We start from the raw sequence: 26,761 nt of genomic DNA on the forward strand, positions 1-26,761 counted from the left end.
GAAGTGCGTAGGGATATGGTTTAGTAGTGGACAGATAGGGTTGGGCTCGATGACCTCAAAGGTCTTTTCCAACCTAGTGATTCTACAATTCTATGATTCATCAGCCAGATGACTATTTTGGCTGGGAGCTGGCAACAGCTCCAGCAGAAGATGGCATTGCACTCTCCTCTTCACCTAGGAACCCCAGGCCTACCAATTACAGGGGCCTCCAAACTGCTGTTCCCCATTTTCCTTCCCACTCTAACTAAGCTTCCTCTTCTCTGGCTCCCTCCCACACTGATGTGCCAGTCCAGCAGAGATCCAGGCCTGAATGCCCATCACAGCTCCCCTAACACACATACCACCTAACATGTAAGAGACGCTGATGAGACAAAACTGAGACAGAGCAGATCTAGAGAGGGAAAACAAGGGTTTAATGGAATGAATGCAGAAGCTTTCAAAGTCCATACCACAGCCACACCTCTGAGACTCTCTGACACTCTCCGCTCCAGGATCAGTCCTTCAGTTCTGCCCACCAAAAGGCTGGGGATGCTCAGGAACACTGGTGTTTCATCTGTCCCTTCTGAGCTCTCTCCAAGGAGAGGATTAAGGTGCATTGTTAACTCCACAAAGACAATTTTGATGGCAGCCTCTTCCTCATTTCTTCAAATCTTCCAGAGAAGAGAGCTCAGCCCAGAAACCCCACTCTCCTTGACGAGTGAAGAATCCTTGTGTTATTCCACAGGTGGTAAAGGCTGTGTAGAAACTGTCCTGTGCAGAGGGAGGGAGAGCCATGCTGGTCCTAGCAATGAGATTCAAGCTCTGTCAACATCAGTAGGCCAGCCCTGGTGGAGGGAATGGGCTCTCCTGTGTCCAGCCTGGAAGGCAAGTCCTCAAGTGGACAGGTGAGTTGGCGGAGCCTCTGGAAGGCAAAGGCAGGCATTGAACGTAGGTGCAAGGACAAAAGGTGACCTGAGTCCTCCCCTTTCAGTCATAGGCATCATTCAGCCAGCCAGGCAAGAGTTGTTACTAAATGCCAGAGATGCCCTGAATAAGGACAGCTAGCACTTCAGAAACTGAGGGGATGAACTCATCTTTGAATCACCTGACCCAAGACAAGCACTGAGCACATGAGAGACATGGTAGGAAATTCTGTCCTCCATTTGCTCTAGACCAGGGCTAGAAAGCAGTCAAAAGAAACGTTGCTGCCCAAGTACGATCCTTTCCATCAGCACAGACTGCAAAGGGAGAGCCTTAAGTGGGGCAAGCATGTACGGGGCTACACCCTACATCATGCAGTGTGGCCCTTGACATGCTTCTGCAGCTGTGACTGCTCCTCCCTGTCTGTGCTGGACACAGGAGTCAGGGCTCCATTGCTTCACAATCCATTGGGGATCTGAACAGGCTGGACCGCTGGGCAGAGTACGATGGCATGAGGTTTAACAAGGCCAAATGCCAGGTCCTGCGCTTGGGGCACAACAACCCTGTGCAGTGCTACAGACTAGGAGAAGTCTGGCTGGAAACCTGGTTGGAGGAGAGGGACCTGGGCGTGTTGGTTGACAGCGACTGAACATGAGCCAGCAGTGTGCCCAGGTGGCCAAGAAGGCCAATGGCATCTTGACTTCTATCAGAAACGGCGTGACCAGCAGGTCCAGGGAGGTTATTCTCCCTCTGTACATGGCACTGGTGAGACCACACCTCGAATCCTGTGTTCAGTTCTGGGCCCCTCACCACAAGAAGGATGTTGAGGCTCTGGAGCGAGTCCAGAGAAGAGCAACAAAGCTGGTGAAGGGGCTGGAGAACAGGCCTTATGAGGAGTGGCTGAGAGAGCTGGGGTTGTTTAGCCTGGAGAAGAGGAGGCTGAGGGGAGACCTCATTGCTCTCTACAACTACCTGAAAGGAGGTTGTAGAGAGGAGGGAGCTGGCCTCTTCTCCCAAGTGACAAAGGACAGGACAAGAGAGAATGGCCTCAAGCTCTTCCAGGGGAGGTTCAGGCTGGACATCAGGAAAAAAAATTTCACAGAAAGGGTCATAGGGCACTGGAACAGGCTGCCCAGGGAGGTGGGTGAGTCACCTTCCCTGGAGGTGTTTAAAGGACGGGTGGATGAGGCACTGAGGAACATAGTTTAGCGATTGATGGGAATGGTTGGACTCGATGCTCCAGTGGGTCTTTTCCAACCTAGTGATTCTATGATTCTATGACTCTTGAGCACTTGCAGGAGGCAGGGAACAGGTGGGATACTGGGGGTTCATGACTCTTTGTGAAACCTCCCCCAAAAACCATGAGCCATGGCAGAGATGAGATGCCTGTCTGGAGCAAGGTCTTGTTTGCCAGCTCCCCACCCTCCCAATGCACAATGCACACCCCGGGCAGCCAGCAATGGGTCACAGCAGTTCTGGGCAGGCCCAGGGCACTGAGGCTGTGATGGAAATTCTAGACTCTTGATGATCCCCTCCACCCATGGCATCAGCATAGACTGGGGAACTCAGCTGCCCACAACACTCGTGGGATCTGGAGCTTTCTCAGAGGAAATCCTCAAGCCTCAGGAAAGGGCAGGCTCCAAACTGGCTCAAGACACGGGTGATCATCTTTATCCTCTCCATCTAAGAACTTTATCCTAACAGGGCTTCAAATGAGACAGAAGCAAAGGGCACAAAGAGGCAACAGCTCACTTGAAGTAGTCCTCCTGCCAGGCAGAATTTCAAAAAAAACAACTCTGTTTTAGCAATGGACTCGTTCAATCAATTTATTCAAGGCTGCCTGCTAATTAGTCTGAAACACACAAATGAACCCCCTGCAAGGCTGGACTTCAACACAGAAGTACCGCCCATGCCCTGATCCCAGAGCACCAGCCTTACCTCTCTGAGGGAGCCTTTGATGGTGGAGAGTTTGTAGACAATCCAGAGAGGAATGCACACCATGGAGGAGAGGGCCAGCAGCCAGCCCAGGGTGTCTCCCCACCATGGGTACACGTACTTCTTGTTGTAGGTCAGCGGAGTGTATTTGATCAGAGAAAACAAGAAGGTTGCCTGCCAAGGTGGAAGAGAGCAAGAGAAAAAGAGCAAGAAAATCAACATTGTTAGCTAAGAGAGGTCTTCCTGGTGAGTCCACACCTGCACAGAGTTTCGTGGTAACACAGATTTCCCCAGGACAGCAACAGAGGAGACACCAGTCAAGCAGGCTTTGCTGGGACAGCCTTCACACTCAACACTGGGCACAGCAGCAAGGAGCTCACCCCACAAGCAGACACCTCTGTCACTGCTAAGCCAGGCCCCTCTCCCCATTGTTTATCCCCACACCTGCCCCTCAAAGCCACAAACACACAGAACAACTTGCTCCCATAGTACAGGCCACATAACCCCCTATACGTAGGTATCTGCTTCTCTGCCCATCTTCCTCCCCGTATCTCCTTTTCCTGTGGGCCCTCACCGTGCAAACCACTGGGGTGATGAAAAGCCAGCAGTATTTGATGACAGGCCATGGCCGATAGCCAATCATATCTTCAATGTTATCGTAGAAACGCTCAGCACCTGCAGAAGAGGGGAAGGATGCCTCACTGCTACCAGGGAAAGAGGGCAGCAGGGTCTGCGTGTCCAGGGTCCTGCATAAACGCTGCTTGGGCTCTCCTCAGAAGACAAGGCAGTAACTTCAGCCTGTCTGACAACCCTGTTGAGGAGCTCAACAGAAATGCGGCCAGCTTCAGTATTTGTCCAGTATTAATATCCCCTTGCATGAGAACAGCCCAATGGGTCAGCAGGGCCAGCTCCTCAGCATTTCACATATGAACCCAGGTTTTACCCATCCCTTTTGAATGCCAAGGCTGAGAGAGGGCTCTCAAAAGTGTTTGAGGGTCTTGGACTCCTCTATACACAGGTAGTAAAAGACTTCCCAGCCAGCTCTAAGTCCCAGGGAAGGAGAGCCTCCAAAGCAGGGGCACATTGGAACATGCTGAGGATATCTGCCAAGGAGATCTCCCAGGGCATTGCAGTGAGGAAGCCACCGCCAGCTGAGTCCAGTGGCACCAAAGCAAGGGTTTAGAGGTCTGCCTTGTGCTGCGAAGCACTTGCCAAGATCAGCTACAGACTGGCATTTTGAGGATGACCAAGCAAGAGCCTGAGTGACCAGAGCAGGGGGTCCCTTGTGGTTCATACTCACCATAGACCCAGCCGATGCAGAGAGTCTCGAAGATGGCCACAAAAAGCAGGCACATGCCACTGGCAGCATAGTAATCAAAGAGCTGGAAGACATACATCCCGCCCTGGGAAGGGCCAAGTGGGCAGCAAGGTGAGGTGGGGAGAGAAAGGGGAGAGAAATGAGGCACAGGCAAAAGAGTTCCAGCAAAGAGCAGGAAACAAACTCAACATGTCCTCCAGAGCCAGAGGCACCTTCTTCTCTCTGGAGCAGGTTTTTAGCCAACAGCACAGGCCACATTCCTTGTGCTCAAGGCCTGATAGAGACATGCAATCAACCTGCTCTCAGGAGTCTCAGAAACTTTTAATTCCAAAGCAGGACAGGGGAGGGCAAGTGATTGCTAGAGACTGTGGAGATATTTTAGGAGAAGGCAAACCCAAAGCAACTCTTGTATCTGGAAGTGCAGGTGGGAACCCCCTTAAGAGACACACTACATCTGATTTTACTTTAACCTCCTAATTTGTAGCTGCGCACGTGGGTTTGCAGGTGTCTGTTGCTGTGGGTCCAGAGGCTGCAGCCTGGCTGTTTCACTGCCCAGGCCTCCCAGGCTGTCTACAAAATGGGTTGGCAGGTAAGTTCAGGCACAAAGCTGCAGGTGGACATCAAAGGCAACTTTTTTCAAAGTTACACGCAAGTGAAATCAGATGATGCAAAAGCATCATGGCAGCACTGATCCCCTCACACATTGCTAAGGGGAGTTAAAGTTTTAAACCAGAATAATTTAACCCCCGGGCAATTAATCACAACAGGGGGAATATACAGCAAATCAGCGTAACAGATATGGGACACACGCCAGCCGACCAAGTCTCTTTACATCAAATGTTCATGTATCCCCATCCAGGAAGAAAGAGAAGGACAAAGGCACTCGCATCATCATGCAACAGGCTACAGCTCTAAAGGTTTGGCTTGTGTAAAGATAAATCTATAACCAAAATATGAGCTATCCACAGCTCCAGTTATCAGCCTTGGCAGGAGAATCATAGAATCACCAGGTTGGAAAAGACCCACTGGATCATCGAGTCCAACCATAACTGTGACGGGCACAAAGAGTAAGAACTGAAAGGGAAATGCAAAATCCACAGGGAGGGAAGGGCAGCGTCCCCCAGGCACTGTGCAGCAGGATGGGCCTCTTAGCCCCAGCACAAACCCCACCACCCACCATGAGCCCCTCTGCCAAGGGAGCATTCAGACCCAGCAAGCACCGTACAGGTGGTCTGCGCCCAAAATACCTCTGTGAGCATCACCAATCCGACCAGATAGGAGAGGATCGAAACCAGCAGGATGAGGGTCTCCCGACGGTTCTTCTTGCGAAAGATGGTGGGGTACATGTCCACAAGAGCTGTGACAAGGCTCTCCACACAGACAAACTGCAAAGAGCAGAGATCGGTCTTCTGTCACCCCATCCTGACTGGCTCCCCAGTCCCGCTGCCCTCACTCAGTCAAGTTCAAGCCTGTCCCAAAGGGATGGTGGGTTTTGTGTGGCAGGAGATCGCCCTGCACCTGTGCCTTTACCTGGCTGTCCAGTCCCAGCAAAACAACCATCAGGAAGAAGAAGCACGCCCAGAGTGGGGAGAAGGGCAGCATGACCACAGCCCGTGGGTAGGCGATGAATGCCAGGCCAGGCCCTGCAGGGAGAAGGGCTTTCAGAGCAGGTAGCAACATAGCAGCAGCAGCAGCAGCAGCAACAGCAGCAGGGCATAGCTGGTGCAGACCTGCCTGAGGCAGCCACCTGGCTAAAGGACAGCCTGCAGCCACGCAGCCTCTTGCACCGGTTATACCAGTGCTGGACATGAAACCCAGAGCAAGCTCGAGCTGCACCACCACCACAAGGGCTGGGAGCCAGGGAAAGCCTCTGATCTAATGGAAGTACAGCCCAAGCCTGGGCGTTGCATGCAGACACCTCTCTTCCTCACCAAGCGACAGCAGCTGCCTCACGCTACCTGTAACTCTTACAGGCAGCTTATATTGACCTCAAGCCATGGCAATTGCAGTTTAATATTTCATGAGCATGGATTTGTTTCTCCCTGTTTTTTGGAGGCAGTAAGCAGAGCTGTGCACCAGGACAAGAACCTGCAGCTGCACTATCGTTTGTCCCAGGCTGGGTATCCTGTGGGCATGGTCACCTTGATGAGTGGCACCCCTGTGGTCCCATCGCACCGCAGCCCCACTCACCTGACTCAGCCACATCGGCGATGGGTACACCCTGCTCCCTCGCCATGAAGCCCAGGATGGAGAATATGGCAAAGCCGGCCACAAAGCTGGTGCCACTGTTGAGGAAGCAGAGGGCCACACAGTCCCTGGGACAAGACAGCACAGCATCAGCCAGGTGGGGTCTAGGTATGACCCCCGTGACAACCCATAGAAGCCCCCTGGGGCAGCACCCCTTATCTTGGCCCAGCCACTGTGCCCACAGCAAGATCTCTCTCCCAGCATCACCACAGCTCAGCTTGGCACCAGGAGCTGCAGAAGGATGCCCCAGGGTAAGCAACACAGCAGGATCTCCGCAAGAGAAAACCTTCTCCAAGGACAGCACACAACTGCATTCCTCACCTAAGCTCCTCACTTGTGAGACAGTCTCACTACACATCTAAATGTCTGACTTCTTTCTTTTTTCCTCTCTCTGTCACAGTCCCTCCTGTAGCAGGGAGTACCAGTGATTATTTGTCTGAAAAGGGGGCATGGTTTTTTGATTTAATAGATTTCTCAGACCAGTTACAATCTTCTTTGTTCTCAGCAATTCCAGATAGTTCCTGGTCCTCACTTTATGTGAAGAAGATGAGCAGGGCCTTACAATTTATCTTCTCTGATCTATTCCCCTTTTGTCTCTCTTTCATCTCATTCTCATCCATCTACTCTTTAAACTAAACATCTCTTATCTATCCAATTCCTTTTCACGCTCCACTCTCCCTAGTCCTCTTGTGACTGCAACCCTGGGGACAACAATAACATTTGCAGCATCTTTTTGAGATATTCTGAACCAAACTGAACGTACGCCTTCTGGCATTTCATGGCCCACTCTGACTTTGTTAAATGCTACTCTGCAAATCCAGTGTGATTTTCTGTATCAGTCTTTAGGCATCTAGCATTTAGGGGCATTCGTGCTCCTCCCTGCACATTAACTAGATCTATCACGGTCTGCAACCACTTCTAGAGAGAAAGTACAGTTCACGCAGAGCCCCTACGCCATACAAATTCAGATTATTCCTTCCCAAGCACAGCTCTTTGCACTGTCACGGATTCCACAGTGCCTAACACCATTGCTCTGCCTTTGCACTTGATTTCTAAGGCAAAGGAGACTGCAGAGAGAGTCCCCTCAAATCTCCTGGCTGGTAAGGAGCATCACACTCAAAAAAGCTCAGCTAACCCAGTGGGAAGCCCATGACAGAACCTCATTACTCTGGTCGCAATAAACCTCCTGCTCTCCACTGCTCAGTCATTTTATACAGATTCCACATTTATTTCAAATAGTTCCTCCTCCTTCGCAGAATTTCTCTGTCTTCTCCCTGGCTGTATGCGGGTCAGGTCAAACCTCTAGCATGGTGCTCTCCAGTCACCTGGGAGATGGAAAGGGGTGCTGTGGTGGAAGGTAACTTATGAGGAATGGCCAGAGCAAAGAGGTCTCTCCAGATTTTCACCCAAAAGGGAACCAGCGAGTCCTCATGATATACCTCACTGTCCCAGAAAATTAAAAAAAAAAAAAAAAGGTCTTTGCTGTTTGGTGCCATCTTGGACTGCTGTCATATGAAAAACGGTTCCTCCTGCCTGCATCCTTTCCTCTTGCAGGCCACCGAAGGATACATCTGGCCCAGGGTAACTGAGTGGGTCCCCACACTGGTATATTTCTGCCCTGAAGAAGCCTGGTTCTGTCCTCCTACACAAACCAAGGCTGAAGAGCACAGGACCAGCTCATTAAAACTGACTCCATGCCTGCAAATAGGCTGGTCAAAGGTTTCACACCAAAATATGTATAATTTCCCTAGCAAAGCCAAATAGCATAAAGGGTCTGTGTGCAAACAGTCGTCTCTCACCTTTCTGTAGCATCTCCCAGCTACAGCTACAGAAGCTCTTTACAACCTCCCTGCTAAGCAGCCCCTGTCATTATTTCCATGCTACACATCTAGACTGGAGATGTAAAGGGCTAACACCCAAGGACATGCAGCAGGCCAGAGACAAATCCATTATCTCTTCTTTTCCTACAGCTTTAAATCTCAAAATTGCATCTGAGAGAAGAGACATGAAAAGAAACTGGACTTCTGGACTTCAGTAAAGCCTTTGACACAGTTTCTCACAGCGTTCTGCTTGAGAAACTGTCAGCCTCTGGCCTGGACAGGCGCACACTCTCCTGGGTGGAAAACTGGTTGGCTGGCCGGGCCCAGAGAGTGGTGGGAAATGGTGTGAAATCCAGCTGGAGGGCAGTGACAAGTGGGGTTCCCCAGGGCTCAGTGCTGGGTCCAGCCCTGTTCAATGTCTTTATCAATGACCTGGATGAAGGCATTGAGGGCACCCTTAGCAAGTTTGCGGACGACACTAAGCTGGGTGGGAGTGTCAATCTGCTGGAGGGTAGGGAGGCTCTGCAAAGGGATCTGAACAGGCTGGACCGCTGGGCAGAGTCCAATGGCATGAGGTTTAACAAGACCAAGTGCCGGGTCCTGCGCTTGGGGCACAACAACCCTACGCACTGGTAGAGACTAGGAGAAGTCTGTCTAGAAAGCTGCCTGAAGGAGAGGGACCTGGGCGTGTTGTTTGACAGCCGACTGAACATGAGCCAGCAGTGTGCCCAGGTGGCCAAGAAGGCCAATGGCATCTTGGCTTGTAATCAGAAACAGCGTGACCAGCAGGTCCAGGGAGGTTATTCTCCCTCTGTACTCGGCACTGGTGAGACCACACATCGAATCCTGTGTTCAGTTCTGGGCCCCTCACCACAAGAAGGATGTTGAGGCTCTGGAGCGAGTCCAGAGAAGAGCAACAAAGCTGGTGAAGGGGCTGGAGAACAGGCCTTATGAGGAGTGGCTGAGAGAGCTGGGGTTGTTTAGCCTAGAGAAGAGGAGGCTGAGGGGAGACCTCATTGCTCTCTACAACTACCTGAAAGGAGGTTGTAGAGAGGAGGGTGCTGGCCTCTTCTCCCAAGTGACAGAGGACAGGACAAGAGGGAATGGCCTCAAGCTCCGCCAGGGGAGGTTTAGGCTGGACATTAGGAAAAAATTCTTCACAGAAAGGGTCATTGGGCAGTGGAACAGGCTGCCCAGGGAGGTGGTTGATTCACCTTCCCTGGAGGTGTTTAAGGCACGGGTGGACGAGGTGCTAAGGGACATGGTTTAGGGTTTGATAGGAATGGTTGGACTCAATGATCCGGTGGGTCTCTTCCAACCTGGTTATTCTATGATTCTATGAAACTGGAGTCACAGCCCAGCTGCTGGTAGAGATGCATCCCTGCAGTAGGAGTGAACTTCTTCTCAGGTGAAAAGAGGTAAAGATGCCAAGCAAGGACCATGTAGCCAGTGGTCTGCCTGGACTTTTCATGGCAACAACCACAATTTAAAACATGTAGGGAGAATCCAGTGCCAGGAGCAACACGGTCAGCAGAGAAAGGGTGGGAAGGGAGGTGGGTAGTTTTACCTAGAGGTGGTCTCTTCCACTCACACTAGTCTTATTCCTCTGGGGATGCAGCTTCAGATGATGGATTAATTTACAGCAAAATTTGTTTATTTTCACCTGACCACTTCAGCCTGACAGCCTGATTCTATTTGGCCACTTGGCCCATCTGCGTCAAGGACAGTCCAGCATGCAAAGAGTAAAAAAGAAACAGAAATCATGTCTGCAGGCTTGTATGTAGAACACAGGTAACATATAGGAGCCCAGGGCATTGACAGTTGTGCAAGACAATAGGTCCAAATGAACCTAGGATGGATAAACTACAAAGTGAAAGGACTCCAGTCTGCAGCCCTTATTAGATCTTGCAGCCCTGCTTCCTCTATGGCTACTCATGCACCCATGTGATAGGGGAGGCTGAAGTGTGGGCTGGGTTCACAAAGCTAATGAAGGGGATCTGACTTTTCTGGGTCTCAGCTGGTGTGGAACAGGGGATTCATCATCCATGGCATGGCCAGAAATTTCCCTTGGGGAGAAGGCACAGAGCTGGATTTGAGGAGAAAATACCTGGAAAGAGTTGTCAAATGCCTTGAGTAGAAACAGAAGACAGAGCACTTCAAAAAGCACTAGCCTGCAGCAGTTCACCAGCCTATGTGCACTGATGTTCAGGGAGGGGAAGGCTTTAGGCAGCAGAGCCGTGCGCCAGTTACCTGTAGCAGTTGTTATGGTATTTGTTATAGCTGCCCAGAGCTGTCAGGCATCCCAGACAAATTGCATACGAAAAGAAGATTTGAGTGCCTGCATCCATCCAGACCTGCAAGGGAGATGCAAACACAGGTGAGGAGACAAGGCCAGCACAGCGCTCAGAAACTGCACAGGTGCTAAGAGGCAGATTCCCAGGGGCTGCCATAACCAGAAGAAAGGCAAACGATCAGGAAGTCTGCAAAACCCGGCATCTAGACAAGCCTTTTCCAGGTGCAGATTATATAGTACCAGGAATTACAGTACTCGGGATCCCAGGGTATGCTAAGAGTGCCAAAAGGATGTGATGCACTGGGAGCCTTGCAAACCCACAGTACATATCATCATCGTCATCTCTCTCATCCTTCAACAAACCTGCAGAACCCTGTGGCTCTCCAGAGCCTCCTAACAATGGGAGACCAAAGGAATATTTTCCATGAGAGCTGAAGAAGCCCTCTGCTGGCAGGGGAGGGGGACTGGATTTGGACAAGCCTGGTCTCCCACTGGCTGACACAGGTACATACAGCTTCTGGAGGTTGTCCTTCTCTCCAAGATGTAATTTAAAGGCCCCAAAACTTAGAAAAAAATTAACTGGGGAGGAGAGGAGTACAAGAAATGAACAGAGTTGTTTGCAGAAGACAGCTCCTAAAAGAAGACACAAGAATGCTGCTAGTCCCACCAGGCACTATATAGCTCAGTTTCACTCTCACTGTCAATTACATGTCCCAGTGCTCCAAGACTGACATTTGTCAATGCAAAATTTGATCTTGAAAGCCTAGCTGTGTGCAGTCACCAATGCAACCACCATCACTGCAGAGAACAGCAAAAGCAAGCACCAACTGTGAGGAATGAAGCAAAGCCAAAGATTATTTATTAAACACTGTTTCCCAAAATCGTTTTTCCTGAAGTGTTTATTAAACAAAGATAAGGCAATCATTCAACAAATGCTGAAGAGCAACCACATTCTAGAGACAAAAGATAAGCTAGTCAGGAAAGAAAAGCAGAAGAAAAGCACTACTGGGACAACTTCCATGAGAAGTCTCCATTTGGCTAATCCCCCCCTTCCCCAGAGAAGCAGTGCTGGTGAGCCCTTAGACAAATACCAGCTTTGCCCCAGGATGCCCCCTGAGAAGAACAGAAGTCAATGGAAAGCACCACAGAGATTTTACTGACTCTGAATTACACCTTTACAAGTCAGCCCCAGCCCAGCCACCTCATTGCTCAGGCCACACTCAGAAGTGCATGGCACTGCCTTTCCTCTTCCACACTGGAGAAAGAGCAATCATGTGGCAAGAGGTTTTGTTTCGTGTCTACCCCTTCTTCTTCCTAGGCCAATGGGCCTTATGAAGGGATGTTATGATCCCATCAGCTGTGGTTTCCTGGAGGAAATTCTGGTTTTAGCTCAAGGGAAAGCTGCACAGAACAAATCCCCTCCCTGCCCACTGCTGCAGGACCCAGGAGTGCAGTGCGGAGGGAGATAAAGCAAAGTGTTTCTAGGGCTAGCTTTGATGAAACAGCTCTCCCTCACTGTCCTGCAAGTAACTAATATGCAGCCTTACCACCTTCTCTTTAGTCCATGGAAATCCTGTTCACAATTTCACAGGGAGTCAGTGTAAATCTATGATTTGTAGAATGGGAAGGAACAGATGATGGGGTGGGAATGGGATAGTCAGTTAGAGGCACTGGAACATTGAAAAAGTAACTGACCTCGGTGTATTTTACTCTTTTTGGCAGAGCTGCATGGGGAGGTAGATTTAGACAGCAAAATATAAGTCCTTTTTTTCATTTCAGAAAGATTAGAAAAAAAATCAAAGCCCTTTTTATAATTGATTCCTAAAGCATCAAAGTGCTTGTGGGCAGTAAAGATACAGCTTTCTTTTCAGCTGCTTTTTAGGCAAAGCAAGGTGAGTTAGACCCACTGACAACTTTGCATAAATAATTTAAGCATCTTTGCACAGATCAGGGTGACATGCTTTGCTAGGTTTGCTTTGTATTTTGCTGTTCAGAGATAGAGCTCTGTTTTTTCATCAAATTTGGGCTTGAATCACACCCTCTAACGGATTTTGGAGCCCTTGTGGTTCAGTTTGTCAAGATAACAAGACTATTGCCATCAAATTTCCTACCCCATGCTTGCCACAACATTGCATCCAGATGACAAGTTTCAACCAGATTTAATGGTTGGTAGAAACCTCAAGAATATCAACTACCTATGAATTTCACAACAGTCAGGGAAGAGCAAAAAGAAAGGAACTCAGCATCCCCACTGAGCAGAAAGCTACAATGAGAGAGAGTCAACCAGTGTCAAATATCAGACAAATCACACAAGCAAGAGACACGAGAAATATCCTAGGGGCAGAAAAAGAACTAGTGCTTTGCCAGACATGGTAGAAGCCAAATATCAAGACACCAAGCTTCATTAGCTCTATGGCTTACAAGGTGGCTCATTTCTAAAATCCAGGTATAACCTGGACTGTGAGGCAGAGACCAGCACAGGGTGTGTGAGCTCCCCATTCTGCTCTCTGCTTTGCCCAACTCAACACCCATAGGGTGCACATTGGGTTGTGTGGGAGCCAAGCCCCAAAGATATGTCTTAAGGGAATATAGGACCTATTTTATCAGAAGCAAGGCAGCCTAAGGCTGAAATAGTGTAAATAAAACTAAGTGTGACTTGGAATGATTATTATCCTACTTTGTCAGCATGACTGGGAGCACCAGGTCAGGCTGCACACACTCTATTTCCCATTTTAAAAGTTTACTGCAGCTCTTGAGCCAAAGACCAAGCCATCTTTGCATCCTTCCCAGCCGCCTGACAGTTCCCAAATTGCTTGGGTGTCACATTGTAGAATCATATCATAGAATGGTTTGAGTTGGAAGGTACCTTGAAGATCATCCAGTTCCAACTGCCCTTCCACTGGATCAGGTTGCGCAAAGCCTCATCCAACCTGAACATCTCTAGGGATGAGGCATCCACAACTTCGCCGGGCAACCTGTTCCAGTGCCTCACCACCCTCACAGTAAACAATTTCATCTAACGATTTCCTTTAAATCTCCCCTCTTTCACTTTAAAACCATTTCCCCTCATCCTATCCCTGCACTCCCTGATGAAGAGTCCCTCTGCAGCTTTCCTGAAGCCCCCTTTAAGTACTAGAAGGCTGCCCTAAGGTCTCCCCGGAGCCTTCCCTTCTCTAGGCTAAACAAGTCCAACTCACTCAGCCTGTGTTTGTATGGAAGGTGCTCCAGCCCTCTGATATCTTCCCGGCCTCCTCTGGACTTGCTTTAACACAGCCCTGTCCTTCCTGAGGACTCCAGAACTGAGTGCAATTCTCCAGGTGAGGTCAAGGGCAGAATAGAAGGGGAGAATCACCGCTTCCAGGCTGCTGATCATGCTTCTTTTGATGCAGCCCAGGGCCAATGGACTGCAACAAGACCGATGCCATGGATGTTATTGACCCTCTAGTGATGGAGCTGAGCAGTGGCAGCAAGTCTCAGGACTGCAGGGTTGCTGGAGCTGGAAGAGACTTCAGCCTGCCTGTGGTCCAGCCTCCTCCTCAAGCCCCTCATGAGAAGCATCACTCCCCTGCTGGCCCTTGGGGTCTCACAGGAACTGCATGGACCACCCACTTCAGAAAACAGCAACTCAAATCTTCCCTCCCCAACCTGCTGCCTGTGCTCATTTCTTTCCCTGCAGTGACTCAGAGAAATGTTTTCTTCAGCCCTTCCAAGACCTCCCTTTGCTTCCTGTCCTGCTGATCAGCAGCCTTCTCATTATTTTAATATTTCCACTCTGATTTAAGGGGCTCACTGGGGTCAGGCAGGGCTCTCTTTCCTCTGCAAATAAAGCATGCTGCTGTTCTCTTGGCCACTGGTCCCAAAGAGACTGTTAGAGTTTATCCTGTTCAGATTTCACTGGCACATTGGCATCATGGGTATTTTGGTTTGATTGTTGTCTACAGCTTTCTAAGCCATCCAGTATATTTAATTCATAATTCAATTTCCTTGAACATGTTGCTTACTCTAGTTTGTAATATCCTCCTACTCTGTTTTTAGCCAAAATATTCACACTTGAGCTGCAGTTATCCAAGATGGTTATGGCCTTTAAGAGGACATATTCCTTCGCCCCTTAATTTTCTCAGCAATATTCGCTTTATTACATGTACTGGAATTTAATAGCCTCCCGAACTGAAACAGATCCTTCCTTAGGAAAATCTCAAAGCACTTATGGATAGTAGTAAAGAACATTTTAGAGCAAAATGTTATTGAACCCCAGTGTATGTCATATATCAAATACAGGTGCTGTGCCGAGAGGCACCAAACTGTCCTCATCAGCAAGCAGAGATGATACAGCTCGGAGAGGGTACATACTGCGTGGAGGTTCCTGCTCGGCAAAGCGCAGAGCAGAGAGCAAAAACAACCTGTCTTGAGCTGCAGTTAAACCAGCATTTCTTTCACTCCCAGCATGCCAGCTCACAGCTCAGCTTGTGGCGCTGATGCTACCCACCAGCCACTCACTGCATCTTGCAAACACATTGCTTCAGCCCAGCCTCAAAAGGGGAGATCTCGATTCCTAAGATATCACCTCAAGAGACCAAGGGCACCATTTACAGATTATTGGTTTTCCCTTCATTCAGGACTGGCCCAGTGGCCCCAGTCCACATCCTACAGAACGGCAACAGCTCAGGGCTGTGCGGCCCTGGGGCCCTGCTGCAAAGAGCTCACCACCATGCTGCACACCCCAGGCCAATGCTTTCCCTCATCCTCATTTACCTCAGGAGAGGACAGGTAGGGAACAAGCCACTAACTTTTCCATAAAGTGTTCCTGGTTCTTACACCCACCCTACACACAGACAAACATCACATTCCCAGCCCAAGCCCCAGCAGCTTGGAAAAATACATCCTCAGGCTCCTTAGGAATCAGGGATGGGGTATTTGTTCCCCAGTTAACCTCCCTGTGCCTGCACTCAAAGCCCCCACGATGCCTTGCCAATGAGCATGTAACCTCATGTAACCCCCACACCTCGGGACACCAGCTAACCCACAGGGACATTTTATGCACAAGGAGCCCTCCTGCTGCTGGGGTTTCTTTAAACGCCACAAGAAAACAAACAGATTTCTGGTTCATCCCAAAGAGCACAGCTGCCTGCCCTAGGGCCATGTGAAGGGGTGAGGGATGCTCTGATGGATGCTCCTCGCTGCCCAGGGAAGCTGAGCTTTACGGTCCTCCCTGCCCCACTGCTCACAGGCGGACAGAAAGGCAGCTTTATTTCTTCCTGCTATGTCAGCACTGACATCAGACTCAGCAGGGTTGTGCAGCCACAGCCAGCCAGTCACTGGGGTCTCACACCAGCAGGGCTGGCGAGAGGCATGGGAGGAGGAAGCTGCACAAGGTAAATACAGCTGTGGTTCACCCTGCCTCACTCAGGCAAGGTGGAGGAGAGGACACTAGCCTCAAGACCCTCCAGCATGCAGCAGGAGCTGCCAGCACTCCCTCCCTGCTGCCCAGTACCTGCTCTCTGCCTCCTACACAAGGCAGGCAGTGGTGCCTGGGCTAACAGACCCTCCATAGATCCTTTGCCAGAGCAAAGGGCACGGGGTCCCAGGCAAGGATGCGAGGGCACATGGTGGGAATATGAGCAGCGTGCCTGTGGAAACCTCACCAGCACACACGTACACACACAGGCACAGCGGGTCACCCTCCAGAACGAAAACAAACACATTCGCCTTCAGAAAGGGGAGGCAACAGCACCACATTAAGCACATGGGGTCGAGTTAAAGGCTTGCTGGGAAAAAAATAAATAAGGGGAACAAATAATATTTGGCAGGCCCACAGTCATCCTCTCCTCTTGCTGGGAAGCAGCAGCTCTCACTGGTCATGGAGTTGGATTAGGAGGGCCCTGAATTTGGAGAGGATCTGGGGGCTCTGACCCCTTCCCCAGCATGGCTTTGGGGGCCCACCGTTAACCCAGCAGGTCACAGCCTTGCAAGAAGCATGCACCTCCCATCCTCCCTGCACTAGCCTGAGAGGCTTATCCTCAGCACAACCTTGGCAGCGAGAGTTGCTCCATTGCAAACTGTGAGCTGGACCCCAACAGGCTCCCTCTCCAGCTACAGGGACAGCAGGCAGCCCCCTGAAGAGCTGAGGGGACATTCCCATCTCTTGCCTCCCTTTCCTGCTGCATTCATTGGGAAGCAGGACCGGTGGGAGCTCTGCAGGGACAAACACAGCTCCAAAAAGCAACTGCCAGGGAAAACAGTAAAAGAAAACGGGAAGAAGACATGGAGAAGGTTATTTGAACAGTAACGCAGTTGAGAGAAGGAGACAATGAGAAGCAGAGTGTGGATGAGGGTAATGCTTTGAATTTAGCTGCGCAGAGCATGCCAGGGCGTCCAGGCACAGTGCTGCACACGGTTGGGTGGCTGGTGCTGTGGTGGGGATAGTTTATGGGGTGTCTGCAGAGCTGAGGGTCCTCTGCTGGTCCTTGCCACTGCTTGTGCTTTTGACATGGCTGGGACAGCTGGAAATTAGCTCATCACAGAAAATTTTTCCTTTACATAAAGACTAGATAAAGTACAAGCACATACACCAAGGCACTGGAGTTTCTGGAGATTTCAAGAGGAAAACAAAGAGTGGGAGGTTTTTAGAAATAATTGCTGCTTTTCCACAGAGGGAAATGCTCAGATGCTGCTGAATTTACTCCTCCTTCATTCTTACTCACTAAACCAAATGAAATTTAGATAAAATCTCTTGAAACTTGATACCAGAGTGAAAAGAGACCATCACTTTTCTTCTCTTTAAAGCAAACCCAAACACTTTGCCATCACTCTCTGCATCAAGCCTGTCACTTCTCTCTTTAAATCTGTCTAGTAAAACAATGTCTGACCATGGTATGAAAGCATCAAGCGATGGAGAGCCTGCCAGCACCGGAGAAAAGTTCTTCAGATTACAAGTTTCTCGCATTCAAAACTTATTTCTGTCCTGAATGCCTCTATTTTCAGCTTCCCCCCAGTGGATCACATGGTGCACCGCTCTCCTTAATCATATACATAGATCCCAGTATTATCTACCAAAATAAACAACTGATAAAATTGCCACAAAAATAATTGCAGAGGGTGGTGTGATCAAAAGTGGAATAGTAAACAATCCCATAATCCCTTTTGGTTAAAACACAATCCATACTATGAAATACATAGGAACTTTGTGAAGCACAGAAAATGCAGTCAAGGAGGGGGAAAAAATTTGAGCCTAGTAATGCTAACATCATAATACTAAATATTACACAAATAAAAACCAAAATACATGGTTGCTTTTTTAGTTTGAGGGCATACAGTTCAAAATAGATGATCTCTCCAGAGATTTTGTTCTTATTTGCTTGTATTTGAGAAGTGGACTTCATTATGAAAACTTTTGTTTGGCAGGTTCTCTGTATAGTCTGATTGACCTATCAAATGCATTGTATTTACTATTTTAATTATAAGTATTTTATAGATTCAGAAAATGAAACTGCAGGAAGATTTATGGCTTTGCAGGCTTCATGGCCGGAGGAGACCACCATCAATCAGCTAGCCTGAGCTCTTGTAGGCAGGATTTCCCAGTTCTGTCCAAGGTCATTTGGCAGGTAATATGCAATGATTTTCACACACTAGTCAGATGTTCTGACACTTAATCACATCTCAGCTGCTGCTCCCCTGGTAGGATCTGCTAAATAATTCATCCCCTCTTTTCACCTAGTTTTTCATATACTTTGAAGGAGTTTTGGTTTTGTCCCCTTGCATATTGTTTGCCCTTTGTTTATACCTCTTCTTGAGGCGGCTTATCATAAAGCTGAGATTGGAGAGGGTATTTTTATTTTATTTTTCTTTCATTTCCAAAATCCCTCCTCCCTTTCCCAGGCACTAAGGGATCTCCCTTTTTTTTTTTTTATTGGGCAGTGCAGGATTGCATCTAAATAATTGCAGCTCGCCATCCTCTGAGCGCAAATCAATTATAATCGACTTGGCCCTGATGGGCTGGCTGGACTCACACTGTCCCTGTACAAAGAGAAGGGGGTATACCATGCGTCTGTGGGGCTTGGGGCACTAACCCTTCCCTTCCCACTCTGATGGGAAAATGCAAGAGAAACCTTGAGCTTCACTACTTGGTTTGTTTGGATGGTTAAAGCATGCTGGAGGAAGGCAACTTCTGCCGCCAACTCCTTTTCTCCTGCAGAAAGGAAGCATTCATTGGGGAATGATAGAATCGGGGAGGGACGAGGAAGTTTTCCTCCCCCCATGGAGTATAAGCCATCTCCTTGCTCTGAAGGGTTACTCTGCCTTTCCACCAGTGCATTAGCATTTTTCAGGCTGGAAGGAAGCTGTGTTTCTAAAGCTCAGGCTGTAATTGGAAAAGTTTGCCAGGACAGACCTAATGAGGCCACAGCTAGTACTAGCAAAACTGTGCCATTCCTGAAGTAATTTTATTCAGTCCCCTGGGTGACATAGTCACAGTAACAACAGGACTTTTCAGTGAATGAGCACCATTTGAAAATATAATTTCATTTCAGAGGTCTCTTGCACCTCATTGGCATTAATGGAGAAACAAACACTGCAAACACAACCCTGTCCTCACCCTTTCCAAACCTTGCTGCACCTTCACACTGAGAACCAGCCATCCTACCCACCTCCTGCCCACAGGTAAACCAAGAGACTAGGAGAGTAGCCAGCACTGTAAAATGAGGCTTTTCATCCCCTGCTCAGGCACAGAATCAACCAAAGAGAGACTTAAAGAAAGCTGAGCGGGAACTCTGAGTTTTTCCCAGGATAAAAACCAGACCACCCGGAGCTGCAAACTGGACACTCATGATCAGTAACTGTAAGTCAAACTAACATGCACAGACGCACATTTTGCCCGTGCCATGGGTGGGACATGGGGATATCACTCAGCCGCCCCCGATGTGCTGATACACCCACCCACAGGGATCCTCTCTTCTTCATTAGGGAAGGCAGGATCAGCTGGAGCCATCCTTCTCCCAGAACTTATGTTCCTGCTTGCAAAATAAATAACTACGACATTGTTGGACTAGAGGAGAAAGGGTTAATGGGGTTACGAAGGGTTTTGCTGGCCTATTTTCCAGGCAAGCACCCTTTAATCTACTTTGGAAACACCTTCACACAAAGGCTGGTACAGCAGCTCAGCTGGAGCCAGGATTTAACGTGGAAGAACTTGTCCCAAAGAGATTAAAAGCAGCAGTCGGGTGCTGACCCTCCTGTCAGACGGGCAGGAATTTCTCACCAATGACGGGGAGGCAAGGAGGGCAGCCAGGTCCCTGGGAAGTGGTGCAGCATGCCACAGCTCCTGCCATCTGCACACCCAGCATGCTTCCCAGGGAAGCCAGTGCAAGCATGCCAGGAACAGAGCTTATCCCCACAAGCTGCGGGAACAGTGCAGAGCAGCACCCCATGTACAGGTTGCCTCCACAGCAGAGCCGTCTCCCCAAGAAAGGAGGGGCACAGCAGGTGCTACTCACAACAAAGGGTGAAATCCCACCACCCACACCCCTGGGCAATTCAGATCCAACTCAGACTAGAAAATATGCTAACAGCAAAGGTGAAGGCCAAGGGTGAGAAAGCATGGAGACAATCAGAGTACTCACCAAAATCACAGGCCTGACTTATGCCCACAGAGAGCAAAAAAGAGGAGACAGAAAGAAGAAATTGGATGGAAAAGAGTAAGAAAAGAAAAAGGAGGCAGAGAGGACAGCTCCAGGCATCCATGCAAGCACAGTTCAGCCATTTGGTCCCTTCTCCACCTTACCTGGGGGTCCCCAAGACGACTGATGTCTGGATAAAGGTAAAACAGGATTCCCTGGGATGCCCCAGGCAGGGAGACTCCCCTGATCAGCAGAACGATCAGCATGAGGTATGGGAATGTGGCCGTGAAATACACCACCTGAGAGGAGGACGAAGGGACAAGCATGAGCGAGCAGCACAGTCCAGAAAGTGCAATGCCAACTAGCAGCAGAGCACCAACCCCAGGCTAGAGGAGATGGGCAGCAGCAGGGGATGGGTAAGGCTGCCTCACCAAGCACCTTGACGTCAGCTGCAGTAGAAAGAAATAAATTTTAATGTAAGTCCAGGAAACTTGTGACATGCCATGGCATGTCTGAAACCAGAGAAAAACTTTCTAGTTCTAAAAGCGATCCAGACCCCAAGCCACGCTGTCACCAGGTTGGAGGTACAGTAGTTCCACTGAAGCCAGCAGTGTAACATCTGTTATCTATGTTCAGCAGTGACAGAGCTGTCTCTAGTATCCATCTGAATGTTCCTACCCCCAACAGAGGCCTGGGTGGCACACAGAGAGTCTCTTCTCTCCAACATTTAGTACCAAGAGTGAAGAGGTATACAAATAAAAGATATATGCTGAAATGTGATTGCTACCAAAGGACCACCAGGGACAGCACTGGGGCTCCTCTGTTCAGGGCAAACACTAGCAATTGGATTGCGTCCACCGCTTCCAACTTCAGCATCATGCAGCCACTCCGCTGACTGACACCTGTTCAAACACTCAACATGGGCACTTCAGGAAGAGCAGGGTAGCACATCTCAGACTTGCCACCAAGGACTCAGACCCAAACAAGACCTTCAGCTTGTGTCCTCTTGCTTTTTACATCCCTAGTCCCATGAGTAACAAAGATGGACTAAGAGTTGAAATCACTTTGTCTAGTAAAGGAGCTACATCCCTTAGCAGAACTCTGCAGTATCTGCTAATCCTTTCAAGGACTCCGTGCCTGGTAAACATAACATTCAATTTGGGGATTACTGGGATACTTTCAGTATTGTTCAGGATAATTGCTGTAGCATGCTACAACAACACTCTGTGATTTGCATTTCCCACAAAAACTGCCCAATATCAAAGGTTGATGCAGCCTCCCCAGCAATTCAAGTAGTGTCATACACCCCTTTGCATTGCTTCAACACCTTCAAGAATTATTGACCAGCTTGAAAAAAAAAAGTTATTCAGTCTGTTGTATCATAATAGGCCAAAAAAGAACTTCTGCTCCTTCAGATTTTTCCTCTGTGGACATGCTGAGTGAGGATTCCCATCAGCACACTTCACCTGAATGCTAATTTACAGCTCTTGTCTCAGCTTGGGCAGTTACGCACCAGAGCGCTAAAGCTCATCCCTAGAGGAACCGTAATATGTAACGATGTGAAATGATCTATTTCTCATGCCTGCCCATCCATCTGAAATGAATTGATTAAAAATTCACTTAAAGTCTGCTGTCTCTGAGTGGGGATCACAGGCTCTGCCACAGCTATAGCAGTTTCTGCAGTAAAGGAGTTCCTGCTCAGAATGAGCATGTGATTCCCCTGGACAGTACGACCACTTTCACTCAACCTTTGGATAATCCTTTTGATCTGAATGACTCAAAAGGAGATTTCTTCTCGAACCACCCCAATATACTCCAATGGAATAAAGCAATGTCCAAAGAACCTGACACTGCATTACGAGACGTCCTTTAAATCAAGATACACACTCTTTGGTGATTCAGTTATGTAATGCAGAAAAACAAAAGGATTTGAGATATCTCCCATCTGTGAGAAATCACACTGCTAGTTTATCATCTTGGCCTGCAGCTCCAGGTTTTCTAGACATTTCATGCACCCTGCTCTTATATCGTGGCGGTCTTGGTTAATGCCCCAGAGGCTGGTGAAAAACATCTTGCTGGGGCTCATGGTTGCCTGAGATGTCTGTACAAGCAGATCTACCCCTGTGCCTCTGAATCTGCATCCTAAAGATCGAAGGAACCCAGGACCAGCACCCTTCAACACAGGCAAACACCATCATTCACTTAATTCTCAAATTTTCAAGAAGCCTCTGATTTAGAGCTTTTCAGTGACAATTAATCAAATCTGCAGGTCCTGCAAGTTCAACAATCATCCTTATAGTTACAGCAGAATCAAATTCTTCCTTCAGAAAATGACAGGATGCAAGTCTAATCTTTCTCAGCTCATGAAAGCAAGATTAAAAACAAAAATCATAAAACCAACCCATAGTCTCTGAACCCCAGTGCAGATTCTTCCAGGATGCCAGGTGGCACATTCTCCGCTGGGCCTCTAAATAGTGTGACACCAGTTTTAGAGGCTCAAAACACAGACTGGTAGATGGTTGGCATACGATTTGGATTTACATTTTGGTAATGTCCTATGTACATTTCAGCCTGCACAAACTAGTGTGTTAAGCTTTTCATTCATCAGTCGCTCACATCTGCATTGGGAACAGGCCTGAATATGGAGAATGTTCTGCTGGATTAAGGGTGTCAAACTTCTATCTAACAACAGGAACATCTGGATCTAATGACGTATTACTCAGTGTTTGGCTCAGACTCAACCTTTTTTTGTGCATTGTTAGCATTAACTACATCACTAGGAACCTTGCCGGGATCAGTGTGATTGTTCTGTCACACGCTGGTCAACAACATCCACGGTTTTATTTGAATCTGATCCACATGCCTCAGCAAAGTGGTTCCATCTGTGACAACCTCCTGTATCTGCAAGTGCTCCTCAGGGACAGGCAGTCCCCACATGAGAAGACGCGAACCACTGCTGCTGTTCTGAAAAGGGAGATTTCAGCTAGTGGTGTTTGCCCCTCCACAGGCAAATCCCCAGGACTAATATGCATCTCTTTCCTACAGTCATCATTTTGGATGGATTATCAAATACACAGTTTGATAAACATGTGGACACTCTTGCTTTACTGAAAGAAAGTTTCTGTTTTCAAGAAGATAAAAATCTCGCCATTGGTGGATTTTTTTGCTAAAAAGCACTTGCATTTACCATAGAACTTGTACCTAAAATAGATCAAATTTGTTCTCAGCGCTTCCCACACTATGTTTGCTGTATCTTAGTATCATATTTGCTGTTATTATACTGCCTCTGCTTTCTTTTACCAGGCCACTACAGCAAGCAGTTGCTCTTTTCTTCTAATTTTACTCCATGGAAACCAGAAAACATCATCTCTGCAAGCTGCTTGATTTCTCTGTCATGTTTCATAATCCCAGACCATTCTGGAAGCCAAGAAACTGCTAACATCTATGCCACCAACCTGATGGAAAGGAGTGCAGCTAAAATTTACACTCCATCACACATGATGGCTTGTTCAAAGCACGCAGAGAAGACACCATTTAGATAGCATACTAAACCTTTTCATTTCCATCTGTTCTTGCTGGCTCCAAACAAAGCTGGCTGAGAATGGGTCAGGAGGCAGTAGCAGAAACTACGTAATAGTGTCAGCACAAATGAAAGTGGCACACTCTGCAACAGAGGGAGCATGAGATGGAGCTAGACAGTGACACCACCCCTTCCCAGATGCATCAAAAAAAAACCAAAACCATGCAGTAACCAGTGTGCAAAAAAAAAGAAATTACCTTTATTGCTGGGAAATATGAGCAACTTTAGGAAGAGCTGGGACAAACAAAAAGAAAAGATCCCCATGGTGATGATGGTGATGAGGCAGAGAGAGCAGGTCATCAGAGTTATCTTCATTACTATCTAATTAATCTGAAGATTTTGCCAGCAGAGGCAAAAACACACTGATTGGTCACACTGTGGTGGAAGGGAAGGGAACATGCAACCACCCCATTCAATAGGAAAACTGTGGGGTTTCCAGGGCCTGTTGATGGAGAAGGATCAGAAGAGGTTATACATCATGGAAGCTAATGATCTGAGATGTCTCAGCATTCCCATCCTTTTCTACACAAAATACAGGGCCTGGCTCACACTCCTACTGCAATTTGAGCTCCACACGCTCCTGCCAGATCATTCAGAGAGAGGCTGCCAGGGAACTCCTAGAGGAGCTCTCTGAACGTACAACAAGTGAGTAGATTGAGCACTCCAGCTGTGACTAAGAGACTTGATCTGAACCAAGCACTCACCTTGCCTGTGGACTTGACCCCTTTCCAGATACAGAAGTAACAGATGATCCAAGCCAGCAGGAGACAGAGAGCCAGCTCCCAGCGCAGGCTGCCCAGGTGCTGGATGCCATCAGATATCTTCAGTACTCTCCTCCTAAATTGAGGGAAGCAAAGAAGCATCCAAGTGTCACGGATGTTGGCCACCAATGTTCCCAACACCACGCTGCTTCTCACCATGCCTGGGCTCTGGGGAGAAGGGACATCTTACTAGCAAGGCCCAAGTCTGAGCTGCAAGGATTCCTCAAAGGAATCAAGCAGTGTGTTCCTCTTGAAAGTACTGGCAGCCTGGTGGATCACACCCTGACACTTGCTTCTAAGCTCACTCCAGTGGTAGCCTGTTGAGCCAAGATATTTCTTCTCCTATCCTCCTCCCATTTTTCCTCTGTCTCACTATTTTTGTGGAAAGAGCTCTCTCTCTGCAAGAACAAGCAGCACATTGCACACACAAGCACCACCTAGGCCTTCTTTCACACACATTACAAAGGTCACCTACACTTCTGACACGCTTCAAATCTCAAAGTGAATGTTAAACATTGCACTTACCACTCAGAAACAATCAGGGCCACCCAAGGAGCAACAGCCTCTAACCCCTTCTCCATAGCACTGTTCTTCTGTCTTTAGGAGCAGCTACATATTTCACACTTCAGGACACAGAGCAGTAGATCATTCCATGCCATGACAAAGACTCAACAAGAACCACTCCATTACACTGTCAGAAAAAGCCACCTTGGGCATCCTCTTTCACCAAATGTTGAGGTAAGATCCTGGGCTAGATGGACCTTGGTTCAGCTAAGGTCTCATGGTCTCACACTGGCCAAGTCATGTGTCTGTCAATCTTCCTCATCACTTACAGAAGCAGAGACTCTCCCTCCTCCATCTCCTACACTGCACATCTGGATCTGGAAGTGAAATACCATGGTGCAGTCCCAAAACTCCAAGCCTGAGACAGGGAGAGGGACATGCGCTACCCTGGAGCCCAGCAGCAATGCCAACCCTGCTGCAAAGGCAGCAATTATCCTAAAATGAGGGCTGCACTCCTGGAGAACCACATTCTAAGATATACTGCCTCCCTTCCTGCTCCACAGCCTTGCAGCGTATTAAGAGGATGAGGTGGGGGGTTGGAAAAATCACTGTGCTCCACCAGATATGCTTTGTCGTGTTGCTCTTTCCCTGGTTTTAAGGACGTGGACTCTGTAATCAGTGGGGAAAGGGTGCCAGCAGACCGTAACTAACTGGGTGCTGTGCTGCAGCCAAAAGAGGCCTCAGAAACATGCAATCAGCCCACTGGCAGGTCAGTGCTTCTCAAGGAAATGGTGACCTCCTATCGCCTTGTCCAGGGAGGGTAGGAACAAAAGCCGCATTGGAATCAATAGACAAAGGAAATTTCCAGTCCCACATGCCCATTCCCCAGTAACACAGAAGTGCTGGGAACATCAACTTTTCCAGCTGCCAGCCTCAGGAAAAGCAGCCTAAGTCATGCCGTCACCTAATCATGTGAGCAGCAGGCAGAGGGGATGTGCAGGCTTAGGCAGCACCCACCAGACAAAGAAAGTTTTAAAACTTTGAAATTTAAAAATATCATCCCTGTGCTGAGCCAGGGATGCCCTGGACATACTGTGTGTTCTGTGTGCCGACAGCAGCTGGAAGCACTGTGGAGGGCAGAGCCCTCCATGCATCTAAAGACACAAGGGAAATTCAGGGTGGCAGCAGAGGGGTTACTCGCACAGTCTGTCAGCCAGGGCTCAGCTCTTAATTGTGTCTGTTCTTCCAGGAGATGCTGAGGGTCATCAGAGACCCGAAGCAAACAGGCCTATGCCTTTATGCCAGAAGTAAAGCTCCTCTGTACCTCAGCGTAACTAACAGAAGGGGAGAAAACAAAAATGAGGGAGCAAATTTCACCGTGAAGTAAGCTGACCCTAGCACTTCATTTCAGTTTTGATGAGCTTCTCTCATCAGGACAACTTGCATATCAGCCATTCTAAAGTAAAAAACATCACCCCTTTCCCATCCTTAAGATTAAGACTAGCCTACATACAAAAGTCACCTTGCACCATGCCAAAGCCTCCTGAGAATATGCTGGTATCACACCACAGCATGTATTCAAAGGAAAGAGATCACCTATCGCATCACCAACATGGACTCCCACAGTACATCACAGGGCTTTAAGGTTTCCTTTTCAACACCTCAACATGCTACATCTTGCAAAACATGCAGGAAAAGAAGAGTCATAGAGCTGCTACTTTGTGGATCACCACAGATCTCACCCTGCTTCCACCTATATATTTGACGTACATGTGCTGGTCCTAAGCATGGT

General features: G+C 48.5%; 1 protein-coding gene across 7 annotated transcripts in view; it reads right to left on the reverse strand.

The window, feature by feature from the left end:
• Positions 1 to 392: 392 nt before the first annotated feature.
• LOC138722430 (sodium- and chloride-dependent GABA transporter 2) overlaps positions 393 to 26,761 on the reverse strand; it is a 39,001-nt gene continuing 12,632 nt past the window's right edge. For 5 of the 7 annotated variants that reach the window (XM_069860570.1, XM_069860560.1, XM_069860621.1 and 2 more), the window contains 10 exons: positions 24,409 to 24,541; positions 20,289 to 20,423; positions 10,471 to 10,574; positions 6,344 to 6,468; positions 5,684 to 5,796; positions 5,401 to 5,538; positions 4,136 to 4,238; positions 3,410 to 3,510; positions 2,839 to 3,009; positions 393 to 901 (listed from right to left, as the gene is read on the reverse strand). In XM_069860570.1, coding sequence (XP_069716671.1) covers positions 782 to 901; positions 2,839 to 3,009; positions 3,410 to 3,510; positions 4,136 to 4,238; positions 5,401 to 5,538; positions 5,684 to 5,796; positions 6,344 to 6,468; positions 10,471 to 10,574; positions 20,289 to 20,423; positions 24,409 to 24,541 — 1,243 coding nt within the window. In that variant the 3' untranslated portion in view covers positions 393 to 781. The remainder of the gene's footprint in view (positions 902 to 2,838; positions 3,010 to 3,409; positions 3,511 to 4,135; positions 4,239 to 5,400; positions 5,539 to 5,683; positions 5,797 to 6,343; positions 6,469 to 10,470; positions 10,575 to 20,288; positions 20,424 to 24,408; positions 24,542 to 26,761) is intronic. The other 2 variants (XM_069860591.1, XM_069860581.1) reach the window with 2 other exon arrangements.

Source organism: Phaenicophaeus curvirostris, chromosome 1 (assembly GCF_032191515.1).
Source record: "Phaenicophaeus curvirostris isolate KB17595 chromosome 1, BPBGC_Pcur_1.0, whole genome shotgun sequence".
Lineage (NCBI taxonomy): Eukaryota > Metazoa > Chordata > Aves > Cuculiformes > Cuculidae > Phaenicophaeus > Phaenicophaeus curvirostris.